Here is a 26,129-nt window from a genome sequence, read left to right as displayed (position 1 = left end):
CTTTAAAATTAATAAGCAAATGGGCAGCCGGGGGCCGGCAAAGTTGTCAGGATCAGACCATTTTTGTGATAGGGGCTTCAAAAACTAAACTGGTTAGGAATATGCTGTAGGTAGGTATATTATGTCCCATATACACTGTATTTAATCAACAAATAGTAATTAGTTACTGAACGATTTATAAAATAGCTTGTAAGCTGTGATCAAAATAAACGAACATTTTTTGGGGATTTCTTTCATGCTTTATTGCTATGTTCTAACTCGAAAAATAAATATTTCTTGCACCAAAAACACTAAGTATCAATGATATTAGAAGAAAATAGGTAGATACGTTATACGCGGACCGCAAGTGGCACGTTAAAACTAAGCTAATTAGCAAACCTGAGCTCAGTCGCCCGCTGGCGTCGCGCTATCGATGACGTCGTTGATAGTAATGTGTATTTTGTTTTCGTCTCCCAAAACAACCGAAAATGCCGTCGTGTGTGATGAGATTCCGCACAAACTACACAAGCAAGGTTTCCAAAAGTCAAGGAATCACATTTCATTCGTAAGTAAAACTATTTCTTTTATATAATTCGTATTTTTCACTTATTTAACAATAACAAACTCGTGCACGTTCGTGTAAAATGCAACTCATTGCAATTTGTACCTTATGTCACATGCCATAAGTACGTATCAAGTTATCGTTGTACGTATTTTAAAGTTTCCGATCAAAGAATATAAAATAAACAGATAGGTCTCTTCTGAGTATTGACAATTCAAATAGTGTGCATATTTCCTGTTTTAGGGAAGGATAAATTAACTATGGTCTAACATCTTTTTACGGTCCACTGCTGGGTCTCTTCATACAATGAGGGAATTTTGGCTATGGGTATGTAGATTGTGTAATAGTAAATATTATCAAAAATAAAAAATATTTTCATTTCACATTTTATTCCTTTACCTACCTTCCCGCGGCTTCGTCCGCGTAAAATTTAGTAATTTTATTTCGACTTCTTTTCCATGTATGGGAGCCCCCTTTATTTAATTTAATTTAATTTTTATTATTTTTATTATAGCGGCAATAGAAATACATTCTGTGAAAATTTCAACTGTCTACCTATTACGGCTTACGAGATACAGCCCGCTGACAGATGGACGTACAGACAGCGGAGGCTTAGTAATAGGGTCCCGTTGGCACCCCTTGGGCACGGAACCCTAAAAACGAGCGGAACCGCGGGAAAAAGCTAGTTCGTAATATATTAAATACCACAGTATAAGGTTTTTATTTTACTATACAACTACAGTGTAGGCATAAATCGGCATTAGCCGAAAAGACTTTACTGTTTTTTTTTCTTTGGAGTTTCTAGTTTACCGTCTCGTCCCGTCTCTTTTACGCTCGCATTATTAGGCATATATCCGTCCTTCTTCCACTCTTCTGTGCAGGACGAGGTAGTGCAAAATATAACCGTCTCTTTTTCGTGCGCAACTGAAGCTGAGGTTATTAGTTCACCGTCCTTTACTCTCTGTTGTGTGAGGTTAAAATACTATCTATGCGTTTATGTGTGTTGAGTCTTTCGGCGCTGACGCAGCGTGCCATTAATAAACATCGAATTTGATATAAGTAACCTATCTACCTATTTTTCTTCTAATATCATTGCTAAGTATGATGTTCATGAATACGGAACTTTAAAAGAGCAAGGCCCGACTCGCACTGGTTTTTATGTTCCCGATCTTGACTTGTTGATTTATTGATTGTTAGTATTAAGTATAAAAGAAACTAATTTCCGTTGTTGTTGTTGTTGTTGGGCCGTATTTCTTAGTGGTTTTCTGTTTTTATGTTGAGTCTGGTGGAGAGTTCATTTAACTGTTGGCAACACTCGTTGAGTCGCGACATAATATGACATGACATGTAAATTAACAAATTAAAATTTTTGCTAAATAATATTATTCTGCCCTGCAAACCCAGGAACTATCCGTAGAAATGATACTTCCATATTTAACGCCCTATAAATAGCATGATGCCAATTATATGGCAGTGGTGCAAAAATGGTAATCAGTGTACAAGTGGGTAATCTATGCGTGTAAAGTTTATAAGGGTGATGTTATCGAATCCGTGTGAAATAAACGCTAATCATGTGGATAATTGCTATCATAACAACATACCGATGTGCACTGTACTTAGTTTGAGTATATTTAAATAAAATAAGTGTAAATATTCAGTGGAAAAACGAAAAGTGTGTCAACTATAGTCTGGAGCCATATTGATCAAAATGAATGAAAAAAAGGTGGTGCAGAACTTCAAGAGCTACATCAATGTGCCGCCAATGGTAACTATATTATCTGTAACTGATAAAGATAATCATATCAACCGTGTGATATGTCTAAATCAGGGTTGTTGCGGATCCGAAAATTATGAAATCCGCGGAAGCGGATGCAGATGTCTGAATTAATGCGAATGTTCCGCATTTGCGGATGCGGATGCGAATATCCGTAACACCTCTGGTCTATATTGCTCACAGATAGTATGTATACCTACATATAAGCAACTCGCGCGGCTACTATAGTCCCTCTTCCTAAAGTAGATATACTTACTTGTGAAATGTTATTCCTTCTATTTTACATTCGCTTGGGCTATTGTAGCCTAGTATACTGCAACCCACCATTGCAGCAGCATATTGCAGCTATAATATGACGTAGACATCTGCTAAGATAGTTTTCTTAGCAGATGTCTATGTCATATCATGATTATCTGCACAGCGAATTTCAGCCTGATCCATCTAGTAGTTTGAGATGTCTACGTCATATCATAGCTATCTGCATATCAAATTTCAGCCTGATCCGTCCAGTAGTTTGAGCTGTGTATTGATAGATTAGTCAGTCAGTCAGTCAGCTTTTCCTTTAATTAAAATTGTAAAGTGGAATCCTTTTATAAAGTTTGTAAAAATTCATGAATTGTACTTGCAAATATTTATTTTCAGAATAATGGTGACAAAAATGGATCCTTGCAGGAGTTGAAGCCAAAGCTCTTAAATGGTAAGCTATTTTGTTACATGTTTCTCAATACATGTTAGTGAATGAAAAGCTTGGAAGGAAACATATAAGTAGTTATTTTGTTAAATTAAACTGCAGGGCTGCACTCTGCACTCTGCACTCAGTGTGTATATAATAATACAGTATTTGACAACTAGTTAAATCAGTAACTTTTTATCAAACGTCAAAACGTGCGCTTAGTATGCGAGATTCTATGAAATACCGTTGTGTGATGTCACAATCATTTGACGTGGTTTTTTTAGTTTAATTGATAATTTAAAATGGTTATTACACTTAATACCAACAAAGGAAGTGGATTTTACGTATTTTGGAACACCCTCTATTTGATAATCACTGAGAAATAATTTATTTTTGATGTAGTCAAATACTCAATTCATAATTTATATTGGATTCTCAGGTCAAAGTTTGTAAAAACAATACCAATCTATAACCATACTGATGTTATAATAATACAAAAGTGTCTCTGTTTATCTTCTAGCTTTTCACTGTTAATCGGTTTAACCAATTTAGACAAAATTTGGTACAGAAATATGGGAAGGGATGGATATTTTTGATGTGAAAAATCAAAAAGTTTCCACTTGATTCTTATAAATAAATGAAGTCGTGGGCATCATCTATTTTGCACAGAGTTAACTTCCATCCTGGAAACAGTATCTGATACTTTTTATCCGAGAAATCAGAGAGTTACCACAGGATTTAAAAATATGAAATCCATGCAAATGATGTGACTTCATTTGCATGGATTTCATATTTTTAAATCCTGTGTGGACATCATCTAGTAGTTATCTAGTAATTTGGTCATAAATATAACTTATTAAACTAAACCTTTCTCCTTCTTATACTTTGGGACTATGCATGTTCTTGAACATCCTGTATCACTGCAACCATCCCCAATCTATTGTGTTTGTCTCCACCACACCTCCACCACTCCACACTGTCTTGTGTTTTTTGAAAAAAAAAACCTTTAGAATTTAAAGCCATTCTTCTTTTTAACATTCTCTATTAAAAACATGATTTCTTTATTCAAGTTACTTAATAGTACAATATCCGGCATAAAATACTGTACATAATACATATAAACTTTTAGAATGAGATTTCGACTTTGTATAGCATTGTTTCTGTCAGTCATACCTATGTGATGTTTTGTCTCTTTCTAAAGATTGATGTACAATGTTTTCTGCTGCATACTGTAACATCAAACCTTCACTAATTAACAAATGAGGTGCAAACCATATCAACTTTCTTAGCAGCCATGTATGTATGAACTGAAGCCATACTTGTTGATGTAGCTTGATACGTCCAAACAATTAATCCAATTAGTAGATTTGGGTGGCTGGCTTTTAAATAAATGGTGATGGTCTAGTGGTTAAGACATGGGCCTCTGAGTCAAAACCAGAGGGTCCTGGGTTTGACCCTGATTTTAAGTTTGTTATGTTTTTTGAAGTTAGAATAAGTAATGGGCAGATTACACCTACCGAGTAGTGAAGCGAGACAGTAAAATGTCACTCGGCCATGACAGTGCTGTGGCTGAGAAATTGCAGCGAAATTGCACTCGTTAAAGTGTTTATACCAACCGAGTACTCGGCCGAGGACACTGACTCGCCACTGTACTCGGTAGGTGTAATCTGCCCATAAGGGATTGAGGAGATAGTAGTTGAGTTTAAAATATACTATTATTTAAGAAATATTGCTTTTTTTCAATAGAGATAGTGAGCAAAAGAGCAGGCAGGTCACCTGATGTTAAGTGATGTTGCTCATAAAAAATTAAATAAACCCCCGTTTTTTTACACATTCTCTTCTTCATCTCTATACTAGGTAATATTTCATTGTCAGGTCTAAATCTAGTGCTATCCATCACCACAGGGTCTTTAGACCTGTCATTGGTTTACAATTTGTGCACAACAGAATACTAGTAATAAAAAATAGTTTATTAAGAGATACTGGCATTAAAAAAAATTAAAATAGAAGTCAATAGACTAATAGGTTCTATAGGTATCTAACTTATAAATATCTAATATTTATTGAAAATAAATAACACTTATTATTATTATTTATTTATTAATTTATTATTTAATTCGAACGGCCATAAAGCCAATTACACTAATAGAATAGAATAGAATGTTTTTTTATTCATGTAAACTTTTTAAAAGTGCTTATGAATAGTCAGGTTTAATTTACCACTGGTTCGGAATGCCGTTCCTACCGAGAAGAACCAGCAAGAAACTCGGCGGTTGCTCTTTTTAATTTTTTCAATTTACAATGTTATTATACCGTACTATACAAGCCATTGCAGCCCCGTGCATTGCTGGAGCGAGTCAAATCCAAGCTTTTTTATCGTTTACATAGTCTGCGACTGTATAATAATCTATCTAATTAAACTAATTAAACTGTTAAAATTATAAATTTTAAAAAGCAAAATTATAAATTTTCACAAAAGTGCAAGATCTGACCCATGAGGTCAGCCCATTTGTCAGCAAATATGTCACAGCGAGGGGACTCCTTCAGCAGCGCGTTGAGCGCAGCCAAATACAGCAGCGATACTTATATAAGTATCTCTTCTAAAAAAGCTTAATAGGTTGTCTTAGATTTAAATATTATTTAAGTACAATGTTCCTATATGAAAAAGAATAATTTACATTATTTATAAATATACTAGCTGATTCCCGCGACTTCGTCCGCGTGGATTTAGGTTTTTAAAAATCCCGTGGGAACTCATCAGTTTTCCGGGATGAAAAGTAGCCAATGTCCTTCCCCGGTATATAAGCTAACTCTGTACCAAATTTCATCAAAATCGGTTGAACGGTTGGGCCGTGAAAAGCTAGCAGACAGACAGACAGGCAGACACACTTTCGCATTTTGTAATATTAGTATGGATATATTACATTGTACCTAATTATTGTTACAAGTTCAACTTATCCAATTACAAAAGTTTGATGTAGACGTAACAATGAGGCAAAACGTCTATAATCATGTATCCTTTAGCTTGATTTGTTGTAAAACCTTTAAAAATAAGGAAATATGCAAAAAAAATTTAAAAATAAGGAAACAAGCATAGAACATAAATTGTGTTTCAACTAAGTACTTATGTAAAATAATGTAGGTAAGTGTGAGAACTTAGCTACTAGAGAAATAGAATCTGTATGTACATATATTATTTTTCAGTCAATAAAAGGCTTATTTATTTATTAACACTATGGTTCCGTGCTTAAACCTATCCCGGGCTCCAAATCATGTAAATCAAAGTTTTGACCTAAAACAAGTAGAGGACCTAACCTCTGTGCCACGAGTCATAACACTGAGTGCGATGATGTAAATGACAATAATAACTCAATTACGTATGCGTTGCGTGCGCCTAACTGTACCGCCGTTTATGAACCGAACTTTATGTACCTACTTACCTACCAGTGGCGTGCACAGGGTTTGAAGCCAGGGTAGGCATTAGTTAGGTGAAAACCTGTTTACTGGCAGGTCATAATGAAAAATATGTATTGAGCTATTATAACTGGGGTAAGCAGTGCATTTATGCCTCTATGACACTGTTACCTACCTATAAAACGATCGCACATCTATCTAGTTATAGACGCACTACTTTGTAGTTGCTACTTCTCGCCGAATTTCTTCGGAATACGTAGCGTGATAACTCCAAAAAGTTAGTGTGTGCCCGGAATCGAACCCTCGACTTCTGATTAGAAGGCGGACGTCCTAACCACTGGGCTATCACAGCTTGATCATGATGATGATGATGATTTAGCGTATTTGTCATTATTTCTAAACTATCGACCGCCCGCGGCTTCGCTTAGCGAAAAAATATCTTCATGATCGACCCATCGCCGGCTCACTACAAAGCACGGGTCTCATCTCAGTATGAGAAGGGTTTTCAAGTCAAGTCAAATGATTTATTCAAAATAGGCAATAAATTACTCTTTTTGATGGTCAAATGTTGGATTTGTAAGATATAGTGTGATAGTTTGACCATTTAGTCCACCACGCTGGTCATGAGCGGATTGACACCTTGCCTATTGAGCTGGAACCATGTCTCATTAACATTGAAGTGACGTCAGCCGAAATAAAAATATACCATCAGCTCGAAACTTCAGTCTAGTGCTGACGTCACTAAAATGGCGGCCACGCGCATTAGCAATTTGCGGGACTTATACCGTACATTTCCGTTTACAGTACGGACAAATATGCGATCGCCCTAAGACGATTTGTGTATTAAATAATTTCGATTCTATATCTTTCGAAATTAGGTCTACAATTAATATGCGAAGTGAACGATGACCGATGTATTCACACCTCTCTTTATGGTGGTGCTAGAAAAACATAGCTGTTCCATGGGAGTTGGTATTGGCAGTTAGTTCTAGTGTGTAGTGAATAGCGATGGGAGTGCTTAGGCGAGGTAACTATTATTTTTAATATCCAAAACGCATTTAAGTACATTGAACTACCTACTGAGCCTCAACACAGGAGGAGAGCCTCAATAGCTCAACTGGTAAAGGAGTGGACTGAAAACCGAAAGGTCGACGGTTCAAACCCCGCCCGATGCACTCGTACCTACTCCTAGCACAAGCCTGACGCTTAGTTGGAGAGGAAAGGGGAATATTAGTCATTTAACATGGCTAATATTCTTTATAAAAAAAAAAAAAATAGCTCAACGGTTACAGGAGCTGACTGAATTCCGAAAGATCGCTGGTTCAAATCCCATCCGTTGCACTACTAACTTATGGCATTCGCCCGCCCGTAAGGAGAATTTTTGAAAATCCTTGTTGAGATGGGGTGGTGTGACAGTGGTTTAGCTGCACATTGATAATATGTCAGTCAGCCTCTCCTTATGATGCTAAGTAGACAGGTAGGTACAGAAAGTAATGTACATCGGTTTTTAGAATGACATTTCGGCTTTGCAGAGCGTTGTCTCTGTCACTCATGCCTATATGACGTTTTGTCGGTCTCAACGATAAAGACAATGCTCTACAAATCTGCTATCATAATATGATGCAAGACATTATGCTGAGCTGTACACCCATTTGGGGTGGTGTCACAGATGAAAATGTTACATTTGTACTTTGTTTTTATCTGTGATACCAACTACAAATAAATGCATTTTCTTCTTTCTTTTTCTTTTTCTTCAAATCAGTTAAATATATGTTTTTATAAGTATCTCATTGTATTAAAAATATTTATTGTATATTTATCGACAAATAATACAATTATCTTTCGTACTTGACATTGTTATTTATCGTCCAGTGTAACACGGTAAAGGTTTTGTTTCCATGTTTTTCATGCGTGTAAAATACCTAGATGCATTTATTATATTTAAATTTATTATTTATTGCAAAATTATTATTATATTATTATCTGTATTGAGCCGGCGATGGGTCGATCATGATGATGACATCATCATCTGCAATCCATCGCCGGCTCGGTCTCCTCTCAGAATGAGAAGGGTCAAGGCCATAGTCCACCACGTTGGCCAGTGTGGATTGGCAGACTTCACACACCTTTGAGAAAATAAGGAGCACAAGTGTCTGTACGATGTTTTCCTTCACCGTTAAAGCAAAATGCATTGTCAATGGGAAGTATGGGGATTGTATAAACACGAAAGTTAGACGTGTAAGCTGTGATAGCCTTTTGGTTAGGGCGTTGGTTTTTATATTCAGATACTTACCAGTTAGCCCTTGACTGCAATGAAGTGATGACTGATGTTGCAGTCTAAGATGGAAGCGGGCTAACCTGGAAGAGGTATGGCAGTTTTTATTAAACCCATGCTACCCTTTGGTTTCTACACGGCATCGTACCGCAACGCTAAATCGCTTGGCGGCACGGCTTTGCCGGTAGGGTGGTAACTAGCCGAAGCCTCCCACCAGACCAGACTAGAAATTTAGAAATTATAAAATTCCAAACCCCTGCCAGGAATCGAACCCGGGACCTCCCACCAATAAGACCACAGTGCCACCACTGCGCCAGGGAGGCGTTCATTTTAGATCTTTAATGATTATTTTTCCATACAAACAAACGAACTGTCTTTTTACACTCTTTAAATCTAAATAATATATATAAAATGAAAAGGTGACTGACTGACTAATCTATCAACGCACAGCTCAAACTACTGGACGGATGGGGCTGAAATTTAGCATGCAGATAGCTATTATGACGTAATCATCCGCTAAGAAAGGATTTTTCAAAATTCAACCCCTAAGGGGGTGAAATAGGGATTTGAAATTTGTGTAGTCCACGGGGAAGAAGTCGCGAGCATGAGCTTGTTATTAATAAATATTTTAGTGAGTGATTAAAATTCTATAAGCAGATGCCTGACTCATAACATTTTTGTTCACAAACACAGTAGGTGCTGATAAAGCAGACATTTGAGGTTATACTCGTAATATGAGAGATAAGGTGCCGTGCACCTAAATAACAGCGCATATCTGTGTGTGCTATCGGCATTATGTCATAGCCTTCACTTGACCAAAGGCTAACTTCAACAAAATTTTTTAATCCCAAACAAAAATTCGCTCATGAAGAGCGATATTTTGTTAGAATTATAACTCCACAATATTGTTCCTCTGTTCTTCACCATTCTGACACAGAACAGCTAGAAATCGTGAGCGTTTAAACGGTACGATTGATCTTTACGATCCGTCGTTTCAGACCGATCAAAAACGACGAATCGATAGTGTATGTCAAGATCGATAGTGATTTACTTAATCGAAGACGGTATCGGAAATCGCAACAAAAACCCATGCAATCATGAATATCGTAACGATGAATCGACAGTGTATGGCTCTTTGCGATCGATTCGATTTTTGTCATGCGAATACTGATTTCGCTTTAATAGCTAAGAAAACCCACACTTTCCTAGGTTTTCTTCTTTCTTCTGTGCCAGATCAAAGTTACCGCCCCATAAGTAAGGAAAAGAAGTTCATTTTTAATTTTATAGGACACATATTGAATAATTTGAGCGCGTTTTTATCTTTCCATGTCGAACAAGTAAATGATCATAACGACCAATTGTTTCGTGTGTGTACGGCATTTTTGAAGCGATGGATCTTCACGATTTTCTTAAGATTATTCGAAGCGACGAATACTGTACCGTATATGGGGCCCTTTATGTGGTGGACATCCTATCTACTCGAACGAAACGTTTCTGATACAGACCGCTAGATTCTCCGTTTACCCTTCCGGCGTCCGTTATTATTGACTGAGATATTTTCGCGCCATTGGAAAGTAAAATTTCTGCGCAGGTACATCGGCGAAAAGTATAAAAGTGATAGTAGTGTACAACGTTGGTATTGTGTATGTTTCCAGGCGAGCAAGTGGTGGGGCAGGCTCACAGCGTGGTGATGCTGGCGCCGCTCAGCGAGCGCGACCGCGGCCGCTTCGGCTCACTCTTCGTCACCAACTACAAGCTCACCTTCGTGCCTCTCGACTCCTCCATCAATGATGTAAGTGTACCTTTACGGCGGTTATGCACTCATCCGATCCGAGTCCGTGAAAATACGTTCCTTTTTAGGGTTCCGTACCTCAAAAGGAAAAACGGAACCCTTATAGGATCACTTTGTTGTCTGTCTGTCTGTCAAGAAACCTACAGGGTACTTCCCGTTGACCTAGAATCATGAAATTTGGCAGGTAGGTAGATCTTATTGCTGACATTTGGGGAAAAATCTGAAAACCGTGAATTTAGGGTTAGATCACACAAAAAAAATTAAATTGTGGTCATGAAGTAATAATTAGTATTTTCAACTTTCGAAGTGAGTGACTATATCAAGTGGGGTATCATATGAAAGGTCTTCACCTGTACATTCTAAAACAGATTTTTATTTATTTTTATGCATCATAGTTTTTGAATTATCGTGCAAAATGTCGAAAAAATACGACTGTAGTACGGAACCCTCATTGCGCGAACCTGACTCGCACTTGGCCGGTTTTTGTTTTGTATGGTAGCTTATGACAGATAGAATATGTCGTAGATATTTCAGATTCAATTCAGAAGTTGTGTTAGGAGTCGAGGTCTTCCTGTTTTCATAATGGATAATATTAGACTCTAGGCTAGTGCCTATAGTATGAGTATTACACTGCGCTTCAGTCAATAATTTCACAGATCGTGACTAATCTTTTTTTTAAAAAGAATATTAGCGAAGTTAATTGCTGATTAATATTCCCCTTTCCTCTCCAATTAAGCGTAAAGCTTGTGCTAGGAGTATGAACGACAATAGTGCAGTGGGTGGGATTTGACCCGGCGACCTTACGGTTTTCAGTCCGCTCCTTTATCCGTTGAGCTATCGAGGCTCTAAATCTTGTTAGTTAAGTGTTGGACGATAATAAATTCCAAGTAAGTTATACTACAATCTCCTTCTAAACACCGCGTACTGTACAACATACGGAAACGTTTAAGTGCGGAAACCTGCCCAAAGAGAAGATAAAAATATAAAGTCTTTTTTTTTCTTTTTTTTTTAAACAACATTAGCCATGTTAAATGACTAATATTCCCCTTTCCTCTCCAACTAAGCGTCAGGCTTGTGCTAGGAGTAGGTACGACAATAGTGCAACGGGCGGGGTTTGAACCGTCGCGTCGGCCTTTCGGATTTCAGTCCACTCCTTTACCGGATTGAGCTATTGAGGCTCTAAAGTGCACCATTTCTAGCCGGAATGAAACTTACGAAAACTCATTCTCGTTACAGGAGTATGGTCAGAGGAATAGCCTAGTAGGTACATTTGACGTGCCGCTCACGGGCGTCGGAGCGCTGTGGCAGACTGACGGAGGTCTGACGCGGCGGAGACGGCTGGTGCCGCGCTCCGATGTGCCGAACAAGCTGAAAGGGCTACAAGTTGTATGTAAGGTAAGGAGGTTTATTAAGCCACTAGCTGATAACCGCGACTTAGCGTGGAATTTGGTTCTTTAAAAATCACGTGGGAACTCTTTGATTTTCCGAGATAAAAGTAGCCTATGTCATTCTCCAGGTCTTTATTTATACACATGCAAAAAATCACGTCAATCCGTTGCACCGTTGCGACGTGGTTGAAGGACAAACCAACAAACCAACACACTTTCGCATTTATAATAAGGGTACTGATGCGCGTCGGACTCGCACACGAAGAGTCATCTTCATACTAGGTGCCATCTTACAAGATAACACTATGTGCTTTTTAATTTTTAGGGTTTCGTACCTCAAAAGGGAACAAGGAACCCTTATATCTGTCTGTCGTGTCTGTCAAGAAACATATAGGGTACTTCCCGTTGACTTAAGTGAAAAAAAAGGGTGGCCTATATCCGATCTTGTTTTGTCCAAGAAATGATTATTACCATTGTCCTTTAGCACCACCTTTAAACTGCATCAATCACGCATCAATCCTTTTTCGGTCTGCGGATTTAAGGGTCCGTCCCGACTCCAGATTAGAATCTGGAAAAGACAAGCGTACGAATTAGATGTAGCTTTGCCGTTTGCGTAATGTTCTTGTTCCCTCCATATTTAAGACAGCTAAGGCAGGACTTCTTACATTTTACTCACCAATAAAACTCTATTCCAGAACATGAAGGTGCTATCATTCAACTTCACAAACTCTCCCATCGGAAACGGCAGACAGGTTGCAATGGCACTCTTACACCACGCATTCCCAAAGAGACACGACTTACTATTCGCATTCGAGTACAGAGAACCATACTACCCCACTCTACCATCAGATCTAAACATGTTCCAAAGACCGGGAGACTGGAAGAGGGAGCTGGAACGATGTGAGTGTCCCCATTGGAGGATAACGTGTATAAACGGGACGTCTGATGCGTTTATGTTGACTGCTGGGGAGACGTTGATAGTGCCGAGCTCAGTACTGGACTGCAACTTGATAGAGAGCGCTCGACACTTCCGGTCGGGGAGAGTGCCTGTGTGGGTGTGGGGGAGAGCGGACGGCGCCGCCTTGTTGAGGAGCGGAGAGTTGCTGCAGACTGAACAGTCCGCTACTGCAGAAAGCGTGTTATTAGAACAGGTGAGTGTAGAACTTTAAGATCAAAGTTTTAGGAATTATGACGTCAAAACACGACTAGGCGGTTTTAAGTCAGTAGAAAATAGTGTTGTTCTTTGACTTACGCTCAAATTATGTAAAGCTTCTTAAAACTTCACGACACCTTGAATTTCTTGGCATCATACAAGCACATTAAAAGGTGCGCGTAAATATTAAGGATGGCCTCATAATATGGGTAAGTGGCATATCTAGAACGATATGCCTGTCTCCATTGGTACTGGGAGAGCAGGAGATTCGAAGAGGTCACACGCGTTGATGCTGAGTGCTTGAGAGACGTTGAGCTGAGCTCAGTACTGGACTGCAACTTGATAGAGAGCGCTCGACACTTTCGGTCGGGGAGAGTGCCTGTGTGGGTGTGGGGGAGAGCGGACGGCGCGGCCTTGTTGAGGAGCGGAGAGTTGCTGCAGACTGAACAGTCCGCTACTGCAGAAAGCGTGTTATTAGAACAGGTGAGTGTAGAACTTTAGGATCAAAGATTTAGGATTATGATTATGTTTTTGTCTTCTCAAAAACTCAAACTCAAATTATTTATTCAGAATAGGTAAAATTTTACGCTTCCTGATTGTCAAATTTTTTATTTGTAAGATGATATAGTGGTCATAATTAATACGTACTTAAAACTAAAGCTATGAGGGTTCCAAACGCGCCCAGGTCTGAAAAGAGCCCACAACAAACTCAGCCGGGTATTTTTTTTAACTATCACCACTTTACAAAAACTCTCAAACTTATTAGAACTATCATAAAGTTGTTAAGCAATAAATTTCCAAGCCTTCTTATTATTTAAATAATAATCCTTTACATTGTAATAGGATTTTTCAATAAGTTTACGTTTTATGAAAACTTTGAACTTGAGAGAAATCTCCAATAAACGATTTTTCGACAATCTTCGACCTATAAAACCCTCAAAAAATACGGTTTCCTCAAAAAATACGGTTCACATTTACGGCCGGTTCACACATGTCTCCGTTTTACTGTTCCGTTTTATCGTGTACGTTTTTTTTTCGTCAATGGCGTATGTAGTTGTATAAGCAACTTCACACATGGCACAGTATTCTGTATACAGTAAAAAACATCGTTCCGTAAAAAAATGACATTCCGTTTTGTCATCGAATACTGGACGGACGGAACGGAAATATACGGATACGTAGAATTTTAACGGATAGATACTGTGTGTTTTACTGTGTGGTATACTGCGAGTTTTCTGTTCACACATCGCATCCAGTAATGACGGATCTGTTGAACGTTATACGGTGCCTATGTGTGAACAGAGCATAAATTTATGACGTATCCGTTAAAAACGTACCAGTAAAACGGACTCCCATGTGTGAACGGGCCGTTACATGTTCTGAAATAGTGTATGTTTTCCCCAGGTTCGCCGCTCCCACCCCAAGCTGAAACCTCCACACGTGCTATACTTATGTGGCAACAGCTTCACAAGCAACACCAATGCCAACACACTACCTCCCCTCAGTACGCTGAATGCTGCGTACAAGAAATTAGCGGATTTATGTACACCTACCACACTATCCAGTTTTTGGGTAAGCATATCCATCACTACCACATTATAAACTAGCTTATCTTACTTCGTCCGCGTGGACTACAAAAATTAACAAACCCCTGTTTCACCAAATTGGTAGACTTCACACACCTTTGAAAACATTATGGAGAACTCTCAGGCATGCAGGTTTTTTTTTATTTTTTTATAAAGAATATTAGCCATGTTAAATGTTTCCTAACGATGTTTTCCTTCACCGTTAAAGCAAGTGATATTTAATTAATTAAAACGCACATAACTCCGAAAAGTTAGAGGTACGTGCCCGGGATCGAACCCCCGACCTCCGATTAGAAGGCGGGCGTCCTAACCACTAGGTTATCCCAGCTTACCCCCTTAGTTTTACCCATTTAGAGGTTCAATTATCAAAAATCCTTTCTTAGCGGATGTCTACGTCATAATAGCTATCTGCATGGCTTTCAGCCCGATCCCTCCAGTAGTTTAAGCTGTGTGTTGAAAGATCAGTCAGTCAGTCAATCACCTTTTCCTTTTCACATGCGAATCGCAAAAATCTCAAAATTTTATAACATTTTTTGGTGAAAACCTATTATTAGCTTGTAGTTACTTAATTTTAAGATTATAATAGATTAATTTAAGCTGTTGGTTTTCCTAATGAAATAAAAATAAAAAATGAAATAAAAAAAGATTTATTATTGCTTTGGAAGGTTTCAAAAGATTTTCTAAATATTTCCAGATACAAGACTCCCAGTACTATTCAATACTGGAGTCTTCCCGCTGGCTGCGATACGTAGCGAACTGCGTCGCGTTCGCGGACGACGCGGCCTCGCACCTCGCCAACAACCAGACCGTCGTGTTACAGGAAGGTATACACCGTGTTTTTAGGGTTTCGTACCTTAAAAGCAAGAAAAGGAACCCTTATAGGAACATTTTAGCGTTTAAACTATCGTTAGTGATTTCCATTATATATAATATCTCTCAATGTCTATACTCAGTCGTGGGACAGGACACTATTAGCTCCGCTTGCCTGGATTACGGTGACTGCTCCAGCGATGAAGATCAGCAAGAACTGTTGGCAGACGATCTGCAGCTGTCTCCCCCCCACCTCAGCCACCCTCATAACGGGTTGTGGGGGCAGCGGCACGCGCGGCTCGCAGTCTTAACCGCGATGCGTGCGCAAACTGACTCCCTTGACAAAGGACCCCGGATGGGTTCCAAACTAGTCAGGCTAACGTCGACTAATACGTGAGTATAGTAATATATAGTATTGAGAGATGTTACTTATAGGATCACTTCGTTGTCTGTCTGTCCATCTGTCCTGTCTATCAAGAAAACCTATAGGGTACTTCTCGTTGACCTAGAGTCCTAAAATTTGGCAGGTATAGGAAGGTCTTGCACAAGTAAAGGAAAAAATTCGAAAACGAAAGAATTTGTGGTTACATCACAAAAAAAAATATGTTCATGAACAATAATTAGTATTTTCAACTTTCAAAGTAAGATTAATGAATTAAGTGGGGTATCATATTATTTTGAAATAGCTTTACCTGTACATTCTGAAACAGATTCTTTTTAAATTTTTATTTATTGTGCAAAATGTCATAAAATACGACTATAGTACGGAACCCTCGGTGCGCGAGTCTGACTCGCACTTGGCCGGTTTTTTTTTCAAATTGACTGTTTGTTGTCAGGCGACGGAGTAGACTACAGTGCAGTAGTGTCATGCCTCACGCAGCTTCTGCTGGACGAGCACTTCCGAACCATAGCGGGCTTCCAGTCACTCGTGCAGAAGGAGTGGATAGCGCTGGGACACCCGTTCTGTGACAGGTAACTTAACTGTTTGTTGTCAGGCGACGGAGTAGACTACAGTGCAGTAGTGTCATGCCTCACGCAGCTTCTGCTGGACGAGCACTTCCGAACCATAGCGGGCTTCCAGTCACTCGTGCAGAAGGAGTGGATAGCGCTGGGACACCCGTTCTGTGACAGGTAACTTAACTGTTTGTTGTCAGGCGACGGAGTAGACTACAGTGCAGTAGTGTCATGCCTCACGCAGCTTCTGCTGGACGAGCACTTCCGAACCATAGCGGGCTTCCAGTCACTCGTGCAGAAGGAGTGGATAGCGCTGGGACACCCGTTCTGTGACAGGTAACTTAACTGTTTGTTGTCAGGCGACGGAAGTAGACTACAGTGCAGTAGTGTCATGCCTCACGCAGCTTCTGCTGGACGAGCACTTCCGAACCATAGCGGGCTTCCAGTCACTCGTGCAGAAGGAGTGGATAGCGCTGGGACACCCGTTCTGTGACAGGTAACTTAACTGTTTGTTGTCAGGCGACGGAGTAGACTACAGTGCAGTAGTGTCATGCCTCACGCAGCTTCTGCTGGACGAGCACTTCCGAACCATAGCGGGCTTCCAGTCACTCGTGCAGAAGGAGTGGATAGCGCTGGGACACCCGTTCTGTGACAGGTAACTTAACTGTTTGTTGTCAGGCGACGGAGTAGACTACAGTGCAGTAGTGTCATGCCTCACGCAGCTTCTGCTGGACGAGCACTTCCGAACCATAGCGGGCTTCCAGTCACTCGTGCAGAAGGAGTGGATAGCGCTGGGACACCCGTTCTGTGACAGGTAACTTAACTGTTTGTTGTCAGGCGACGGAGTAGACTACAGTGCAGTAGTGTCATGCCTCACGCAGCTTCTGCTGGACGAGCACTTCCGAACCATAGCGGGCTTCCAGTCACTCGTGCAGAAGGAGTGGATAGCGCTGGGACACCCGTTCTGTGACAGGTAACTCAAAATCACTACAGCGGCAGAGAGTAATGTACATCGGCCTTTAGAATGACATTTCGGCTTTGTAGAGCGTTGTCTATGTCACTCATACCTATATGACGTTTTGTCGGTCTTAACGACGAAGACAGTGCTCTACAAATTTGCTATCTCCTTCTAAAGGTCGATGTATATTATTTTCTGCCGCGTACTGTACTTATAATTCAATCCATTTATCTGTGTTCTTAACACTCTCTGAGACATAAAATAAAAAAAATGTTTCTACCTATGCCCATTATACACTTTGAAACCATGCAATTGATGTGGCCCAAACCGGTTTCATTAGAAAGGCAATAATGCAAAGATTTGTTAAACAAAAAAAAATAGCGTAGTAGCACACGCCAGGTAACTGCTGGTTTGCCAAGATTGTAGTATATATATAAAGTAATTTGGATCAGCTTATTAAAACGATAATGTGTTGCTCTGAAATACAAGATATATTTTGTTACTTTTTATAGTTTTCTACACACTTATACTTAACATCACAATAACACACACCTGAAATACAAGAAACGACATTAAAGTTTATACTTTAATTAGTTAAGCTGTTATCGTTATTAATAAATTTTGATTCCTTTTATTATTTAATCTTTTCACGTTATCCAAAATTCTAACCTCCCATCTTGTCAAAAATCCTCGTCCCTTCAAAACACAGATTAATAATACAACTCGCTGACAAATGACAGTCCTGAATGACTAAGAAAATAGGAACGTATTTTCTTTACATCTCCCCTCCCGGAGGAGAAAATTTCAAATTTTCTCTCAAATCCAGCAGTACCTTAAACCTCTAACGTAGGGACTGGTATTAGTTTTGTAATATGAAAAAGGTTTGATTCAGTTTTTCTGTGCCCTGTATCAATTTTGTAAATTGAGTTTGATAATTTTTGTATTATTTCATAAGGTCCAATTTTTAATTCATCTAATTTCTTCCTGTTTAGCTTGTTTCCATTTTCCACATAAACCATGTCTCCCACATTAAATTCATGGTGTTTTCGATTTTTATCAAATAGTGTTTTGTTGTAGTTGTGTGACTTTATTGTGTTTTTTAGTGCTGTTTTTCTGTCCTCTATCCAATCACTATCGGATATCTCTTGCTTTAATTCGTTTGGTAAAATATTGACATCTGTTCCATATAAAAGATATCTTGGTGAAAAGCCAGTGACTGAATGTGTAGTGTTGTTATATATATTTACACATTCTTGGGCTATTGTTGTCCATGCTCTCTTTTTCCCTTTTTCATTTATTTTACATCTGATTTTGTTCACTAGTGTTTGATTGAGCCTTTCATTTAAGCCATTTGAGAATGGGGCATTTACTGCAGACCATTGGGATTCTCTTGTCATTTAAGAATTTCTTGAATTCTTTCGAATTAATTCCTGGGTACTGGTCGGTGAGAAGCATGCCAATATCCTCCACGTCTGAAATGTTCATGACTAGTTTTACAAAATCGTCTGCCGTTTGCGTCTTCGATGTTAGAATAAATGCATATCTTGTAAAATGATCTACTAAGAGATGAAGATATTTCTTTGTTGATCTTGAGCCTCCAAAGCCACCAATTGTGTCTATTGAGATTATTTCAAAAGGCTTTTTGGCTGGGCCCAGATGAGACATAAGTCCAAATTTATCGTGTCCTCTTGATTTATTTTTAATACAAATTTCACAATTACTACAAACTTTTTTGATGTTTTTCATCAGATTTTTGGCAGCATAGTGTGGACTAATTGTTTTTTGCATTTGTCCAATTCCAATATGGCATAGATTTTTATGTATATTTTCCAATAGTTTAATGCTGAATTGTTCTGATAGAATTATTTTTTCTTTTTTCTTGATCTTTTTTAAGTATACCATGTTCTTTTCAATTAATTTGCTTTTTTGGTTTTGTATTTCTTCATTGTGTTTCTGATCTTTTAAAATATCTTCAAGTTTAACTAAGTTAACAACTTTTAATTGTTCATCTGTATTTTCTTCAGACTCTAATACTGGATTCCTGCTAAGGCAGTCTGCTTCCAAGTTTTGTTTTCCTGGAGCGTATTTAATTTTAAAATCGTATTGGGAAACATAATACATTAAATCACCCAGCTCTTCATCAGTTCTTGATTTCAGATTCATGTTTTCTAGTGGTTTGTGATCTGAATAAACTGTAAATGATTTACCTATTAGCCAGTACTGCCAGTATCTCAGCGCTTCTTTGATAGCTAAACATTCTAAGTATATTGCCTTCTTTTTCTTCTGGGCTTCATTTAGTTTTTTTGAAAAGTATGCAACTGGTTTTTCCTTTCCATCAGGCTGAATTTGCTTTAAAATTGCTCCAATACCTTCTATAGAAGCATCAGTGTAGATGTTGATTGGCAAATGTTGGTCAAATATTTCTAGAACTGGTTGTGAGCAAAGCAAGCTTTTTATCATTTCAAATGCTTTTTGGCATTTGTCTGACCAAACGAATTTTTGATTTTTCCTGAGTAAATTATGCAATGGTTCGAGTATTATTGCCCTATTTTGTATATACTCATGGTAAAAGTTTATTTTGCCCAGAAATTGTCTTACATTCTTTTGTGTTCGTGGAACTGGGAAATCTTTTATAGAAATCAGATTATCTTTTAATGGTTTTACAGAATTATTCTGTATTATGTGGCCCAGATATTTGACAGAGTTCGACGCAAATGTGCATTTGGTAAATTTTAACCTGAAACCTTCTGTTTTGATCGCCTCTAACAACATTGTTAAATGATTAATGTGTTCATCGAATGTTTCGGAATAAATGAGTATATCATCAATAAAATTAACTGTGAAATCCGTAAGTTTATATTTTCTCAATATGTTACTTAATATTCTCTGAAAAATTGCTGGCGATGTTTTCAGCCCGAATGGTAGGCATGTCCACTGAAAGTGGCCATCTTGTGTTACGAATCCCGTCTTTTTTCTATCTTCGATTCGTAAAGGGATGGACCAAAATGCTGAGTTTATATCTAATGTTGAAAAAAATTTGCAATTTCTAGTTTTTACTACTAGGTCTTCAATTATCGGAAATGGTTGAGCCTGAGGCACTACTATCTTGTTCAAGTCTCTGAAGTCTATACATAGTCTGGATTTTCTGTTCTCCTCTTTTTTAAATGCCAATGTAACAGGTGCCGCAAATGGACTGTACGATTCTTCTATAAGTTTATTATCCAGTAATTTTGCTATTTGGTTCTCTATTTCTTTTTTATCTTCTACAGTGCATCTATAGGGCCTCTTACTACAATATTTGTCTACCAATAAGTCTATTCTCGCTTCATATCCATTAACAGTACCAACATCATACTTATCTTTTGCAAAAACTGATTTATATTTGCAAATCAGTGTATCTATTTCGTTTCGTTGATACTGATTTAAGTGGTCTATCTTTAATTCAAAATCTTCTTCTTTAACATGTTCATTGAAATTTATTTTGTATTCTCCTGTAATGTTGTTATTGTCTCGTATCTTTTCCAATCTAATGTCTGTTTGTATATTTTTTAAAACTCCTTCCGTTTTCTTTGTTTCAATACACAAACATTGTTTCTGTGTTATTGTTAAGTCTTCATTTTGAATAAGTTTAAACATTTTTATTAAGTCTAATCCAATCAAAAAATCATAATTAAAGTTTTGTTCATCGATTATGTATACATCAACATTTTCTTCTAATTCAAAAATTTTTATTTTCAAATTTGTCAAACCAGTTGTCTTTTTAACACCATTAATTGTTACTAAATTAGCTTTATTCAAATCGTTTCCTTTTCCTTTAAGCTTCAGCAATTTTGAATTAATCAAAGAAACATTTGAACCCGAATCATAAACTCCATAAATTTGTAATTTATTATTTATTAGTAGTTTGACATTTATTAATGGTGTTACTATTCGTTTTTTTTGATCAGTTTCGTTTAACTCAGCTTCGATCACTGACTTATTTACATGTTTGATTACATTTTTCTTTAACTTATCATCTTCTTTGTTTCTAAACCAACATGTAGTTTCAGCGTGGTACCGAGTGCCTTTATTTAACTGTTCACAAATCTTACATGGGTATTTATCTTCATTTTTAGCATTAATTCTAGAATTTCCATATCTTTTCTTATTCAAAAAAACTCTTTTATTTATCATATGTTCATACTTGCTCACTTCATTGAACAGATCCACTGTGTCTCGCAACGCTTCTCTATCAATCTTATTAAGAATAAATTCTGGTAAACCAGCTGCAATAAGATCCACCAAAGTACCTGTGTCGATTGTTCTTCTCATTTCCAGTAAAAGTTTTTCTTTCCTCATAGCGTAATCCAATAATGAACCTTCTTTATATTTAAATAGTAATGCATACGTGACTGGGTTCCATCCTTTGTTTGCGAATGTCTCACAGAATTTATTTTTCCACGTCAACCATTCAGAGTTCATGGAAAATTTTATGATCATCGAGCTATACCAATCTACGCAGCTTTTATCCAAAAACAACCTGAGTATTTCAATTTTTTTTTCATCCGTTGTTACATCGAACCGCATGCATTCTTTTTCGAATAATTCCATCCATTGGTTCGCATTGGAATGTTTGCTTGTGAATTTATCAATCACAAACTTTTCTGCTATATGTTTAAGGCTTTTACTCTCCTGCGAACTGTCTACTAGCTTTTCCAACAATTTTTCTAATGTACCTGTTTCTGTTTTCTGAGTAGCAAGCTTTTCTTGGTTAATTTCCTCTAGAAATTGATCCCCAAATTGTAAATTACCATCCTCATCCATATAGGTCTTTTCGAGTTCTTTTGTCATTGTTATCCATATTCTTCTTACCTGGTACCTTTTTTTTATACTATTTTTTACTTTGATATACGCGGGTGTTTTAACAATTTCCTTATGAAGACTGGCTGACTGTAACTCTTCCGGTATTGCATACACTTTATTATCACTCGTAGCTATTGAGGTTATACAAGTAATGTTTGATTTGCCATCACTTCCAGGCAATAGTGTAAATTCAAAACGTAGTTTCTCCATTTCCAATTGACTTTTACAAACAAAAATGTCGTTTTATAAAGTAATTTGGATCAGCTTATTAAAACGATAATGTGTTGCTCTGAAATACAAGATATATTTTGTTACTTTTTATAGTTTTCTACACACTTATACTTAACATCACAATAACACACACCTGAAATACAAGAAACGACATTAAAGTTTATACTTTAATTAGTTAAGCTGTTATCGTTATTAATAAATTTTGATTCCTTTTATTATTTAATCTTTTCACGTTATCCAAAATTCTAACCTCCCATCTTGTCAAAAATCCTCGTCCCTTCAAAACACAGATTAATAATACAACTCGCTGACAAATGACAGTCCTGAATGACTAAGAAAATAGGAACGTATTTTCTTTACATATATCTACTACAATTTCCCCCGCCTCATATCCCGATTGCGATCTCAACCTGTCGCGGACTATATGACATGAAATCATTAATCGTGTTTTACCACAAATATTTTTGAGGACACTTTTTGATGACGTCAGCTTAATGTCTTGTACTACTTGGTCATTTATCGAAGCTTTTAACAATCTTTTCCCCTTTCAGATTCGGTCTCCCCAGGCCGGGCAATACGAAGGAAGAAACAGAAAGAGAACCCACAATTCAAATCGCCCCCGTCTTCCTTCTGTTCCTGGACTGCACGTGGCAGCTCCAAAGACAGTTCCCTGCCGCCTTCCAGTTCACGGAGACCTACCTCACCACTCTTTGGGACTGCACGCACAATCACCTGTTCGACACGTTTCTGTTCAACTGTCCTAGAGACAGGGAACTGGCTGTATCTAAGGTAAGTCGGAGTATGCTCGACTAGTTTCGAACCCGTCCGGAGTCCTTTTTCAATGGGCCTTTGTTCGAGACGCAGCGCAAAGAAGACTGCGAACCTTGCCACGCTGAGCGCAGCATCCATCGATGTTTCGATTGAAATTCCGGTGACGACAAATTTCGATCGCTTCTCGTATCTTCCGCGGTACTAGAAACTTCCCTAGATAATACAGAAACCTACGTTCACGTTCAGCCGTCAGATATTTATATTTATAATTTACTTTTATAACAAAACTAGCTTATGCTCGCGACTTCGTCCGCGTGGACTACACAAATTTCAAACCGCTATTTCACCCCCTTAGGGGTTGAATTTTCAAAAATCCTTTCTTAGCGGATGCCTACGTCACAATAGCTATCTGCATGCCAAATTTCAGCCCGATCCGTCCAGTAGTTTGAGCTGTACGTTGATAGATCAGTCAGTCAGTCAGTCAGTCACCTTTTCATTTTATATATTTAGATTCCACAAACTATTTTGGACTTGCCTATACACAAGTTTATACTTAAAATCTATTAAAAGTATGCTCCGGAAAAAAGAATATTACACAATTTGAAGATTAAGTATCTAAATGATATAAGAGCGTGGATTTGACCTGCAGCTCGTTCCAGCAACGCGCAGGACTGCAAACACTTTTCTTATACATGCCATTATATTGTATATCAAATCCTTGAAAAGAGCAACCGCCGAGTTTCTTGCTGGTTCTTCTCGGTAGGAAAGCCATCCGAACCAGTGGTAGATGCATCTGACGATTCAAAAATACTTGTAAAAGTTTAATTGAATAAAAAATATTTTTATTTATTTATTTATTTTATGCCACTAGCCACCAGGCTCTTAATTGAGGACTAGCCGAGACGCCTAAAGATAAAATGTATTCTCGACCTCGCTTCTTGATAAGCAATAAACAGTTGAGTGCTAGCTCCTAAAGAGGAGCAGCCGCTACAAAACATGAACCTACACTGTTGTGTTTCTTGTTTAATTAAACTCTTTATAATATTTAAGTAATTTATTTTAGATTTTCTTATTATATTTATAAACTTATTCAAGACATAACGTGACACCCAAGACCCCGAGCTAAGAGCAAACACAGAAACATTATCTATGAATGTCATAGACAACATCTTACTTTTACTACATCTTTCCCTTTTTTTTTTTTTTTTTTTTTTTTTTTAATATTTAAGTAATTTATTTTAGATTTTCTTATTATATTTATAAACTTATTCAAGACATAACGTGACACCCAAGACCCCGAGCTAAGAGCAAACACAGAAACATTATCTATGAATGTCATAGACAACATCTTACTTTTACTACATACACATAATTTGCTAAAAGACCTCGGACTGATCGCAAATCACAAAATTTAAAAAAAAAATTAAAAAATTTAATGAGTATGGTGTGTTGTAGAACTTCGTCCAGCGGCCGCTGTGGGACTGGGGCGAGCAGTTCTCGGAGCAAGATACCGCCCTATTCTACAACCCGCTGTTCGGCCACCGGACGCCGGCCACGCCTGTGCAGAGGCTATGTGAGTTTTACTTTTCAAAGTCAAAGTCAAAGTCAAATGATTTATTCAAAATAGGTAATAAATTACTCTTATTAATGGTCTGGTATGGTGTTAGATTTGTAAGATATAGTGGTGATAATTATTACGCAAACTTAAAACTAAAGCTACGAGGGTTCCAAACGCGCCCAGGTCTGAGAAGAGCCCACAACAAACTTAGCCGGGTATTCTTTTTATTATCACCACTTTACAAAATTATTAAAACTTATTAGAACTATCACAAAGTCGTTAAGCAACTCATTCCCAAGCTTGCTTATCATTTAAATAATCCTTTACGTTGTAATAGGATTTTTCAATTAGTTTACGTTTTATGAAAACTTTGAACTTGTTGAGAGACATCTCCAATAGGTCTTCTGGAAGCTTATTATCTTATTAACTTGCTCATAATCTTTAACTTTAATCTTTAAGCGGTGATAGCGTAGTGGTTAAGACGGACGGTTCTTATTCGGAAGATCAGGGTTTCGATCCCAGGCATGCAACTTTTCGGAGTACGTAATGTACGTATAACCAATTAAATATCACTTGCTTGGTATAACACTTATAATCGTTTTTCTCAAAAACCTGGAATATGTGAATTTGTCTTATTGCTAAAGAAAATGGAATTATCAGACAATATTAAAAGCATCTTTTAGCCAGACACAATCATATTTATTATAGGCCTAAACTCAATCATTATTTTTTTTTTCTAATTTTACACAGCCCTGACATGCTGTATTTGTCCGCAGCACAAGTGTCAATAGGCAGTGGTCGTCGCATCGGCGACAGTCGGCTAGAGCCGTGCACGTCAGTGGCGGGCGTGGAGCTATGGTCGCAATGCTACGAGCGATGGATGCCGCCGCTCGACGCGCCCCGAGCCGGCCCTGTGCAGTACTATCTGCACCACTGCGCGATAAAGGAGCAGGTATGACGTAGTGTCAATAGGCAGTGGTCGTCGCATCGGCGACAGTCGGCTAGAGCCGTGCACGTCAGTGGCGGGCGTGGAGCTATGGTCGCAATGCTACGAGCGATGGTTGCCGCCGCTCGACGCGCCCCGAGCCGGCCCTGTGCAGTACTATCTGCACCACTGCGCGATAAAGGAGCAGGTATGACGTAGTGTCAATAGGCAGTGGTCGTCGCATCGGCGACAGTCGGCTAGAGCCGTGCACGTCAGTGGCGGGCGTGGAGCTATGGTCGCAATGCTACGAGCGATGGTTGCCGCCGCTCGACGCGCCCCGAGCCGGCCCTGTGCAGTACTATCTGCACCACTGCGCGATAAAGGAGCAGGTATGACGTAGTGTCAATAGGCAGTGGTCGTCGCATCGGCGACAGTCGGCTAGAGCCGTGCACGTCAGTGGCGGGCGTGGAGCTATGGTCGCAAT

General features: G+C 38.3%; 1 protein-coding gene across 1 annotated transcript; it reads left to right on the top strand.

Moving 5' to 3' along the window:
* The first annotated feature begins 1,836 nt into the window (after nucleotides 1-1,836).
* On the top strand, nucleotides 1,837-25,688 carry LOC117990208 (myotubularin-related protein 10). Its single transcript, XM_069504363.1, has 11 exons — nucleotides 1,837-2,306; nucleotides 2,958-3,012; nucleotides 10,333-10,469; nucleotides 11,706-11,864; nucleotides 12,553-13,008; nucleotides 14,415-14,582; nucleotides 15,291-15,420; nucleotides 16,243-16,378; nucleotides 22,943-23,180; nucleotides 24,618-24,735; nucleotides 25,497-25,688. Exons 1-11 carry the CDS (start codon nucleotides 2,250-2,252, stop codon nucleotides 25,676-25,678), a joined length of 1,836 nt encoding a protein of 611 aa, XP_069360464.1. The 5' UTR covers nucleotides 1,837-2,249; the 3' UTR covers nucleotides 25,679-25,688.
* Nucleotides 25,689-26,129: the final 441 nt, after the last annotated feature.

Source organism: Maniola hyperantus, chromosome 17, assembly GCF_902806685.2.
Source record: "Maniola hyperantus chromosome 17, iAphHyp1.2, whole genome shotgun sequence".
NCBI lineage: Eukaryota > Metazoa > Arthropoda > Insecta > Lepidoptera > Nymphalidae > Maniola > Maniola hyperantus.
Note: the sequence above shows the minus strand (reverse complement) of the source record. Positions and strands in the feature narration are given on the sequence as shown.

Excerpts from the sequence above, each read along its gene's own strand:
- LOC117990208 (XM_069504363.1), top strand. The coding sequence starts at position 2,250 with ATGAATGAAAAAAAGGTGGTGCAGAACTTCAAGAGCTACATCAATGTG. Across the intron at positions 2,307-2,957 it reads ACATCAATGTGCCGCCAATG|AATAATGGTGACAAAAATGG; the intron begins GTAACTATATTA and ends ATTTATTTTCAG. Across the intron at positions 3,013-10,332 it reads GAAGCCAAAGCTCTTAAATG|GCGAGCAAGTGGTGGGGCAG; the intron begins GTAAGCTATTTT and ends GTATGTTTCCAG.